Genomic DNA, 12,330 nt, shown 5'->3' with positions numbered 1-12,330 from the left:
AACTTAACACAATGAAAAAAACCTTAATATCTCTTGACAAGTTTGAGTTTCAGGGTTTTCAGGTCAAAATCAAGGTCACTGTCACTATTTATAGTTGGGTTGGTAGGGGATTTTGTTTTTTTTGCCAAAGATTAGGTATGACTAAGAAATTCTTATTTATCTTCTAGTCAACATATTAAACAAACTATCATTTGCCATAATCATTAAATTCTGGAAAATGGAAGTTAATTGAAATAATTTCATGATGTTAAACATCTTGTTGGGTAAGGATACAGGTGTACTTGTACTAGGATATACATAATAAAAAATGTTAGGAAATTAATACTGATAAATATCATCCAATGGAATATATGTTACAATAATACTGATAAATATATATATCATCCAATGGAATATAATGTTACAATAATACTGATAAATATCATCCAATGGAATACAATGTTACAATAATACTGATATATATCATCCAATGGAATATAATGTTACAATAATACTGATCAATATCATCCAATGGAATATAATGTTACAATAATACTGATATATATCATCCAATGGAATATAATGTTACAATAATACTGATATATATCATCCAATGGAATATAAAGTTCAATAATACTGATAAATATCATCCAATGGAATATAATGTTACAATAATACTGATAAATATCATCCAATGGAATATAATGTTACAATAATACTGATATATATCATCCAATGGAATATAATGTTACAATAATACTGATATATATCATCCAATGGAATATAATGTTACAATAATACTGATATATATCATCCAATGGAATATGATGTTACAATAAATTTGGAATACTGATATATTCATCCTATAGAATTTGATGTTACAACAGGATGTGATGGTAGTCGGAGAGCCCACGCTGATGGGCGGTGAATTTGGTGACGAGGATGAAAGACTGATAACAAGGCTTGAGAATTCGCAGTTTGAACCAAACAACACTGAAGAGGACTCCAAGGACTTCCAAAACAGTCCCGCCCTACAGCATAGTCCCTGGGGTCAAGACAAGAAACCCCCCACAGCTCCCTCGGGGTCGTCAGGGGCCGCCCAATCCGGACGATAAAGTGGAGTAACCAAGGAGACCATTATCCATCAGAAAGATTTTCCAGCGCATGTTTTTTCCATCACCAACATTCAGCATCACAATTATGACTCTTGACCTCATCAGTTTTCTCCACTCCATGATAGGTGAATTTTGACCTTATCATTGAATGATGGTTACTTTAGGGTTAATTTTGACCTTATCATTGAATGATGATTATTACTTTAGGTTAATTTTGACCTTGTCATTGAATGATGATTACTTTGGGTTAATTTTGACCTTGTCTTTGAATGATGGTTATTTTAGGTTTATTTTGAACTTGTCTTTGAATGATGATTATTTTAGGCTAATTTTGACCTTGTCATTGATGTTCATTCACATTTTTTTCTAATTGATGATCTTTGACCTTGTCATTTATGAACTTTCTTCTTGATAACATGACAGATTTTCTCTGTTTGAATGTTATTTGATTTATGAAAGGACACACTATTTCAAGTAATATCTGATATAATGTTTATGGTCAGGGTTAAGAAATTGTATGTTAATCTTTTTGGGGTTAATTACATGTTAGAAAAAATTGATTATGAAATTACGAGTCATCAATTACTAAAGGAACTTTTGTCAGTTTTTCAAATTTGAATGGAAACATTAATAGTCACTCATGGCTTTTATTTGAGTTAAACAATAGGATATGAAAGGGAGATAACTTTGATATATTTTTACAACGAATGGCTTTGGCATTTAACACAGGAGGTCCCGGGCATTCTTAATGATCATGAGATAGACAGCACAAATAGGATCTAGTTACTATTTGTATAGAAATAACAGGCTTTAAAAACAACCATGGATTTTTTTTTTTTTTTTTTAATCGTGGGTATAAAAATTTTGTGTATGGTACAACAGTTGAGAGAGAAAGAAATATTAAGTTTTTACTCCAGTTTTGACATTAGGTAATTAGCTGAAACAAAGTGCTTGGCATAAAATCAGGTCGCTTTTAGTAGTTCCTAGAAACGTCCTTGTGAATGTGTTGTACTTGAAATATTACTTTTCAATTACTTTGAATTTTGTTTTGGTTGATATATTTCAGATAAAATTTGTAGTTTTGTTAAAAGTAAAAGAAATAGATACTAGTAATGGAGGAAATAACATCAGAACAAACAGGCCAAAACTATTTGTTATCATGTTAATGTTTAAGGTATAAAAACAATGTTATGTTAAAAATGATTAGATATTTTCCACATATATAGTTTATTTGTAGATAAAAAAAAATTGCCATATTTAGGATAGTCAATCTATTAATCAAGATACAACAAAAAGTTTCCACTATAATATTGAATCATGTTATTTCAAATTTCATGTCAATTTGACCTATGATAATATACGTTATTGTGTTGATAATTACCATTGTTCTTTTTTCTCCTTTGTTTCGTGACCAATATACATCGTTGTATTCTGACCTTACTCCTTCTTCTTTCTGTTTCTGATATCATTTGCATCAACAATTTTCACCACCAGACTTGTATATATTTTGTAAGTTGAACTTTTGTGAAATGTGATCTGAATTTTTTATTTGTTGAGAAGATAGATACTGCCAATATATATACGCAATTTGTAATGTTGTAGTTCATCTGGATATATTCACTGTCATTGTTTGAATGGAAGGGATTATGCTGGATTCTACAAACAAAAGCTAAAACAAAACAAATAAACAAAGATAAACACATGTACTACATTTGATAGGTAACATCATTTTAATTGAATTTTGATTTACATACAAAATGTGTCTGGACTGCCTGACTGTAATGGTATGTCTATGGAGCCTACTAATTCCAGGCCAGTTGTGTTGAAAATCTGTTCTGATACATTACGTGTATTACAAGTTTCCATGTTGATGGTTTAAATATAGGAATTACATAATATTGAAGTATCTACAGTTCGTACAAACAATAGTCCTGAATCAGCATTATGACATCTCAAATTTAACGATGGTCTTGTTTGATTAGCAGTGAGAGAATAGTGTAAAATACACAGATCCATTTGATATCATAACCCTTTATACCAAATAATCATTAGTGTTTATATAGGGCTTACAGCTAAAATTAAAATGTATTCTTTTAAAATGCTCAACCATGTTTGGTGGACAGGTGAGTACCTGGATACTGAAGTATTGGTATCCAGTAACTCGTTGGACAGGTGACTACCTGGATACTGTAGTACTGATATCCAGTAACTCGTTGGACAGGTGACTACCTGGATACTGTAGTACTGATATCCAGTAACTCGTTGGACAGGTGACTACCTGGATACTGTAGTACTGATATCCAGTAACTCGTTGGACAGGTGACTACCTGGATACTGTAGTATTGGTATCCAGTAACTCGTTGGACAGGTGACTACCTGGATACTGTAGTACTGATATCCAGTAACTCGTTGGACAGGTGACTACCTGGATACTGTAGTATTGGTATCCAGTAACTCGTTGGACAGGTGACTACCTGGATACTGTAGTACTGATATCCAGTAACTAGTTCCAATGTTGGTATTTTATCAACAAAAATACCAGTTGCATATATAGATGCATCTGAGAGTGACTAGTGTAAGTTTATATATGAATTAGTGAAAGTGTTTTTCAGTACATTTATTTTCGATGTTGATATGTATTTTTATGAGCAATTGTAAACAATATTTTATTGTAGAGTGAATTGATTTATTATTTTCTGTTGTTTCCATGAATATATACTTCGCAGATTTTATTATTTTCTGTTGTTTACTTAGTGCTGTAAAATGACTGTAAACATTTGACATGGTGCAGTACCCGCTTTATTTAAGGAATCCTCATAAAAGATCAAAACTCACCATTGGTGTTACAGGGAAAATAGTAAAAACTAGTACAAGTGTTGTTAATATACAGCTAAATTCTGAAGGATTTTGATCAGTATAATTATATAGATATTATATAGATATAGAAAAAGAAATGGTGTTTTAAAAATGCTATTTTTATGTTCAAATCATGAAGGTTTTACAACAGAATTATTTTGACCTGTCCTGAATTTATTTATATTGTACAAGTTTGTGTTTATATCCTTTTTGCGGAATGGGAGCGAGGAGAGCAAAAAAATAAAGAGGATATATTTCAGAACTTTGCCTTGTGTTGAAATATTTTGTATTCATGGCCTTAATTTAGATATTTCATATTTTGTTGTCGATAAAATCTATCAAAATGAACAGAAGGGACAACATTTTATTGGCTCTAATTTTATGACAATTTTTTTACTAAAAATCGGACACAACTACCAGGTATTTACGGTGATACTAGTAAGGGAGATAACTCTTACATTAGTTTTCCTTCCTGCCCAAATGTTTTTGGTAGGGTACAGAATTTGTACATAGTCTGTAACTGGGATGTTGCCAATGTCATAATAATACATGAAGAAATATACACAAAAATATATATTTGCATTTGTGATGCTTGAAAATTGCATGAAAAATAAGATTGAGTGTTACGTAAGGGTAAGAGCGTCTTCTGATTCATCAATGTAAGTCACAATATCAAAAGGACAACTAGGCTGGTGACAGCATTAATAGGCATGATACATCATACACGTCTGACTTCATATTGACTTCATTATTATGATGATGGGAACAAGTCCTTGAATCAAATCAACTGGGACATGTTCTAGTTTCTTCCTACAGTAAGACCCCTGGCATACTACCACCCAGCCCAAAAAAGTTGATATAAGTTGTTAACAATTGTTGTAAAATAAATTTTACTTTAATATGCCATGGCGCAGCACCCATCATCCAAACACTACTAGTCATGAAACACTCTACAGATTTTGAGCAAATTCGATGTGGCGCATCCTTTCGTGAAGGGAAACCAGCTATTTAAAAGCAGTTAGTCTGACCTCCCAGGGGCCTAAGACGCAGAGCACAGTAGGGGAAATTCAAAATGTATAGCAAATTATATAAAACCCTTGTCTATAGGATTGAAACGATTGGTCCGTACACTGTCTGAAGCATCCATGGGTGAAGGGAAACCAGTTTTTCATAAACGGTGGATCTGCCCATACCCCCAACCCTCACGGGACTGAGGGTGGGGTTGGGGTGGGATTGGGGGAGCTCAATAGGAGAAATATATTCTACTTTATTTTCACTGTAATATCTAGATAAGCGATACAGGCCCATGACCCCTTTTTACATATCGCACACTGTAGGGGAAGCAGGTACATGTATGTTACTTTCTAGAAATGAAAAAAATGGCTTACAGGTTTTACCTTTTCGCGGTTGTGTTCAGTCGGCGCGAGGGGTGGGGCGGGACCACCGGTGCCTGCATTCGGTGAGTCTGTGTGGTACGTCCACAAGGACCTGGGTGCGGCGAAATGGTCCTTCTGGATCTTGTGGCGAACACCATATCATATAGTTTAGTTGTAAGCTGTCCCTTTGGTTACGTTGTAAGAAAAGATAGACGGTATGTCATGGCTGATAACACATCTGAAAGATGAAGGATTTTGCAAAGATGGTTAACGTTGTGGGATAATGTCGCGAAGCTTCATATGTACATCACACAGTTTGGCCTGCCACATTATTAATATATAAAATACGAAATCAAACAATATTCCCCACCCGGAGGTAAAGTGGAATTTAATAAGTATATAACCTTGACTACTGTTAATCTCACGTTATTACGCCTTTATTTAAGTAATTACGTGTTTTCGCAGAGTCAGTTGTACACGCCATCAGACCAGGACAGTGTGGTGAGTGGAGTTTAATTTAACAATATTTTATTCAATATCCATTCAAGTGTACATACATCTTTTATAATTAGGGATCAGAAAACAAGCTTAAAGCTAATATTAATTCCTGAGTATACTACATTTTGAACTCATTAAGATACTCAAGATGGTAAACGACAGCATTTTTAACATGGAGACATGTCAAGATTATTGCCGCTTTAGGTAGCTGAATTTTGACATTTGAAGAGAGTTACTGATATTTCCAAAGCACAACCAGAGTGATGCTCGTGAAATATATCGTGGCCTCTAGTGGCCTGGTTTTATTTTGACATTTTCTCGTTACATTTTCAAGTCAATAGACTAAATCGCATTTTCATTTTAAAAACAATAATGAATGTCCTCTTGGTTGCGATGATGTTTCCAGTAGTATTTGATCATTATTTTAATTAGTATGGGAGTAGTCTCCCTTGGTACACTAAATGCACACTTTGCTAGTATTGAAATAAAGTCCGAAAGATAAGATTTTCGAAAGTAAAAGAAAGCAAAGATCCTCCAGCAACGCAATCGATCAAGAAATAAAACTATTATCTCCTGGACATGTTCTCCTGCTTCCGCTGGAATAGAGGTTTTTTTTTGGTATAATAAGATAGATAAATGGCATATTACTTTGATATCTTGTTCAGATTGTTTGGAATGTAAAAAGTGTGCCATCTGAGTTATACTTCGATAACACAAACAGACGCTATGCATATTGTCCATTTAAATTTAAATTTATTTTCTGAAATTTTTGACGTAAACCGGATATGCTAAGATCTTGTGTAAATATGCTAACATTTGTTTAACTAAGGAAATAGTACACGCGAGTGGCCTGGATAGACGAACTGTCCTTGTCGACTAGGGGGCTGTAGACGGGGGAGAGATTCGGGTCTATTTCTTTAAAAGACCTTTTAAATCTTAACTTAAGCTACGAAATACAAAACAAAAAACAAAACAAAAAACCAACACTTGGCGTGTTTCACTCATACTGATAGTTAAGAGCGTATGTCACCTTATTGTGACATGGAGACTTATTAAGGGTGTATGTAACCTTACTGTGACACGGAGACTTATTTAGGACGTATGTAACCTAACTGTGACACGGATACTTATTAAGGGTGTATGTAACCTTACTGTGACACGGATACTTATTAAGGGTGTATGTAACCTTACTGTGACACGGATACTTATTAAGGGTGTATGTAACCTTACTGTGACACGGAGACTTATTAAGGGTGTATGTAACCTTACTGTGACACGGAGACTTATTTAGGACGTATGTAACCTAACTGTGACACGGAGACTTATTAAGGGTGTATGTAACCTTATTGTGACATGGAGACTTATTAAGGGTGTATGTAACCTTACTGTGACATGGAGACTTATTAAGGGTGTATGTAACCTTATTGTGACACGGAGACTTATTAAGGGTGTATGTAACCTTACTGTGACATGGAGACTTATTAAGGGTGTATGTAACCTTACTGTGACACGGATACTTATTAAGGGTGTATGTAACCTTACTGTGACACGGAGACTTATTAAGGGTGTATGTAATCTTACTGTGACATGGAGACTTATTAAGGGTGTATGTAACCTTACTGTGACATGGAGACTTATTAAGGGTGTATGTAACCTTACTGTGACATGGAGACTTATTAAGGGTGTATGTAACCTTATTGTGACACGGAGACTTATTAAGGGTATATGTAACCTTATTGTGACATGGAGACTTATTAAGGGTGTATGTAACCTTACTGTGACATGGAGACTTATTAATGGTGTAGGTAACCTTATTGTGACATGGAGACTTATTAATGGTGTAGGTAACTTTATAGTGACACGGATACATATTAAGGGTGTATGTAACCTTACTGTGACATGGAGACTTATTAAGGGTGTATGTAACCTTACTGTGACATGGAGACTTATTAAGGGTGTATGTAACCTTACTGTGACATGGAGACTTATTAAGGGTGTATGTAACCTTACTGTGACATGGAGACTTATTAAGGGTGTATGTAACCTTACTGTTACACGGAGACTTATTAAGGGTGTATGTAACCTTACTGTGACATGGAGACTTATTAAGGGTGTATGTAACCTTATTGTGACACGGAGACTTATTAAGGGTGTATGTAACCTTACTGTGACATGGTGACTTATTAAGGGTGTATGTCACCTTATTGTGACATGGAGACTTATTAAGGGTGTATGTTACCTAACTGTGACATGGAGACTTATTAAGGACGTATGTAACCTGACTGTGACATGGAGACTTATTAAGGGTGTATGTGACCTTACTGTGACATGGAGACTTATTAAGGGTGTATGTAACCTTATTATGACACGGAGACTTATTAAGGGTGTATGTTACCTTACTGTGACATGGAGACTTATTAAGGGTGTATGTAACCTTACTGTGACATGGAGACTTATTAAGGGTGTATGTAACCTTATTGTGACACGGAGACTTGTTAAGGGTTATGTAACCTTATTGTGACATGGAGACTTATTAAGGGTGTATGTGACCTTATTGTGACATGGAGACTTATTAAGGGTGTATGTAACCTTACTGTGACATGGAGACTTATTAAGGGTGTATGTAACCTTATTGTGACACGGAGACTTATTAAGGGTGTATGTTACCTAACTGTGACATGGAGACTTATTAAGGGTGTATGTAACCTTACTGTGACATGGAGACTTATTAAGGGTGTATGTTACCTAACTGTGACACGGAGACGTATTAAGGGTGTATGTAACCTAACTGTGACACGGATACTTATTAAGGGTGTATGTAACCTTACTGTGACACGGATACTTATTAAGGGTGTATGTAACCTTACTGTGACACGGAGACTTATTAAGGGTGTATGTAACCTTATTGTGACATGGAGACTTATTAAGGGTGCATGCAACCTTATTGTGACATGGAGACTTATTAAGGGTGCATGCAACCTTATTGTGACATGGAGACTTATTAAGGGTGTATGTAACCTAACTGTGACATGGAGACTTATTAAGGGTGCATGCAACCTTACTGTGGCATGGAGACTTATTAAGGGTGTATGTAACCTAACTGTGACACGGAGACTTATTAAGGGTGTATGTAACCTTACTGTGGCATGGAGACTTATTAAGGGTGCATGCAACCTTATTGTGACATGGAGACTTATTAAGGGTGCATGCAACCTTATTGTGACATGGAGACTTATTAAGGGTGTATGTAACCTAACTGTGACATGGTGACTTATTAAGGGTGTATGTAACCTTACTGTGACATGGTGACTTATGGGTGTATGTAACCTTACTGTGAAACGGAGACTTATTAAGGGTGTATGTAACCTTACTGTGACACGGAGACTTATTAAGGGTGTATGTAACCTTACTGTGACACGGAGACGTATTAAGGGTGTATGTAACCTTACTGTGACACGGAGACTTATTAAGGGTGTATGTAACCTTACTGTGACACGGATACTTATTAAGGGTGTATGTAACCTTATTGTGACACGGAGACTTATTAAGGGTGTATGTAACCTTACTGTGACATGGTGACTTATTAAGGGTGTATGTAACCTTACTGTGACATGGAGACTTATTAAGGGTGTATGTAACCTTACTGTGACATGGAGACTTATTAAGGGTGTATGTAACCTTACTGTGACATGGTGACTTATTAAGGCTGTATGTAACCTTACTGTGACATGGAGACTTATTAAGGGTGTATGTAACCTTATTGTGACACGGAGACTTATTAAGGGTGTATGTAACCTTATTGTGACACGGAGACTTATTAAGGGTGTATGTAACCTAACTGTGACACGGAGACTTATTAAGGGTGTATGTAACCTTACTGTGACATGGAGACGTATTAAGGGTGTATGTAACCTTACTGTGACATGGTGACTTATGGACGTATGTAACCTTACTGTGACATGGAGACTTATTGAGGGTGTATGTAACCTCACTGTGACACGGAGACTTATTAAGGGTGTATGTAACCTTACTGTGACATGGTGACTTATGGACGTATGTAACCTTACTGTGACACGGAGACTTATTCAGGGCATATATATGCGTCTTAACAGCGACATGAATTAAAGGCACACATACCTTACCGTGACATGGAGGCTTATATATATTTCCAAGAAGATATCAATTGAAAACACGGAGTACCTTAAGATTTTATTAAGTCCTCCGCTCTGTGGTTTCAGAGGGAACTATCAGGAACTCACAATACGAACTTTTTCAAAAATCTTATTTATGTCTGGAGGATGTCACATATACGAGAACTAGAGTCATCCAAGTTGTCATTTACTCATGGAGCAGTTTTGATATATTTTCGTTGATTACCGAATCAACACTGCTCCATGAATAAATGATAACTTGGTTTACCATAGAGAACCTGTATGGATGTGGGTTTAAAGCTGGTATGCCGATATATAGCCTCTTGATCATGACATTTGCTGTAAAACATGTTATATACGAGTTCCTAGTGTCGTTTCTCATGTTCCAACATATTCGGAGTTATTGCCCTTGGTTGATTCTTAATCCAGATTTCGTCCAGAGATGGTGTACCATTTTGGATTGTTTGCAAAACTAAAAAGTAAGGGAGATAACTCTAATATCAAATTACAAGTATACATACTCTAGAGTAGCATGTAGAAACTTTGGTTTGAGGGAAAGGCTATACTATGATCGTTTACGAGTTATAATCCCAGGTAATTACGGACCCTTCCTCGTGCGCCCCAGAGCCTGGAGTGTGCGACTCGCGTGGTCTGTCAATCTACCACAACCTTATCACCTTGCAGGTGTGCCGTATACCGAACTTACTGGTATTTCCATAACCATTATTTGTTTTTTGACAAAAGAGCAAATTGACATATGGGTAAAGATATGTTTGTAGATTTTCTGGTGGAATGATTTAGAGTAAAATAAACAGCCGTCTTAAGACATCGTTTATATATTTGGAGACGGCAGCTTGACACGTCGGGTATAGTAGGATTTATAATGAAAACCGCCGTTACCTTTAATTTGATGAATGGTAGACTGGTTTGCATTACAACAGTATCTCACCCATCTATTCTCCAGTCTTATGTAAATAGCATAGTTATACTAAACAGAACTGGGCGTGTATATATCGTCTGTTAAAATCACTTTACAATAAGTGTGGTTATTTTAAGTTTATATATTTACATCTCGCCCATTTTCAGCTTAGTAAACTCTGACTGCGAATAATTAAGCATTGAACAGTTTTTGTGTGGTATATTTATGATTTAATTGAACGCCAGAGTTTTGGAAGCAATCCATGCAACGCTTATATTTGCATTCCCCTTACTTAAAATTCATAATTCCCGCCTTACCGGCAGTCATCAAAATTGTTTGTCAATAGATGGAACAGCTGGAACATGGTCGCGTGCTGATTGGCAAATAACAATTTAATGTTGTTATAGATCTTATTATCAATATAATGCGAACGTGGCATGTTTTCGTAATAACATGTTAATATAGACAAAATAATTCCACGCAAATGTAAATATATTAGCATATATACACCATAGAAAAAGGCTAATAAGTGCGGGAATCGGTAACATAATCATGACGTCGTCTCTTTGTGACGTTAGAAACGTCAACCAGACGGCGCCACGTTCAAAGGACTCATCAACGTAATCTTGGCGGTTTCTCCTGTTACCCGATGATCTCTGTACAAAAAAAACTGACGTCAATGGAGTATTTTGTTAAAAGGCTAAGCATATTAAACATTTCAACGACAAAATGCTGAAACGTACTTCAGTACAACTGTAGAAAATTCGACCACGTCACTACAGTACTAAATCCGTGTCAATACACGCTGTGCTTGGCAACCATAGTTAATCCGAGACGGAAGTGGTGGATTGTGAATATATCGATTTATTAAAAACTTAAAGGGTATTAAACAAAAATGTTGAGTTGTTTCTTTTAATTTTGTTAACAGTACTGGTGTCTTTACGTAGATCCACTGGAACGATATTATCTTGGCAACCAGGCCGGCCGTAGTTACCAACACATGCCGACTTCATGTTCTTCAGAAGGTATTTACTTTTTACTATTTATTTAGTTTGACGTAAATATATGCATTGAACGGTGCTTATTGCGTTTACGGTGGTATGAACGTAAAGCGCTATATAGAATATGTCTTTATCTCATTGCGTTGACCAGTGTCCATTTAATACTGGCGTTGATCAGTGTCCATTTAATACTGGCGTTGACCAGTTTCCATTTAAAACTGACGTTGACCAGTGTGCATTTTACACTAATGTAGACATACCAGTGTCAAATGCACATTAAGCATAGAACTGCTTTCAGTTGGAAGGTAAGGCGGGTTCGGTCGTCTACAGTATAGGTAGTCTTCTTCGGTTGCATGTCGAACATCATATGATCGACCTTGTCAAATCACTAATACAAGTCCACATTCAAACCAATACATACAAGCTAGTTACAAG

At 35.7% G+C, this 12,330-nt stretch overlaps 1 protein-coding gene across 3 annotated transcripts in view; it reads left to right on the top strand.

The window, feature by feature from the left end:
- The window catches only part of LOC117338841 (LIM domain-binding protein 2-like), a 44,779-nt gene extending 40,563 nt beyond the window's left edge, over positions 1–4,216 (top strand). For 2 of the 3 annotated variants that reach the window (XM_033900198.1, XM_033900197.1), the window contains exons 10-11: positions 849–3,217; positions 3,267–4,216. In XM_033900198.1, the coding sequence (XP_033756089.1) occupies positions 849–1,094 (246 nt within the window). In that variant the 3' untranslated portion in view covers positions 1,095–3,217; positions 3,267–4,216. The remainder of the gene's footprint in view (positions 1–848; positions 3,218–3,266) is intronic. The other variant, XM_033900199.1, reaches the window with a different exon arrangement.
- The last annotated feature ends 8,114 nt before the right edge of the window (positions 4,217–12,330 follow it).

This window comes from Pecten maximus, chromosome 12 (genome assembly GCF_902652985.1).
Source record: "Pecten maximus chromosome 12, xPecMax1.1, whole genome shotgun sequence".
NCBI lineage: Eukaryota > Metazoa > Mollusca > Bivalvia > Pectinida > Pectinidae > Pecten > Pecten maximus.
The sequence above is the reverse complement of the archived record's forward strand: the minus strand, read 5'-3'. Positions and strand labels throughout refer to the sequence as shown.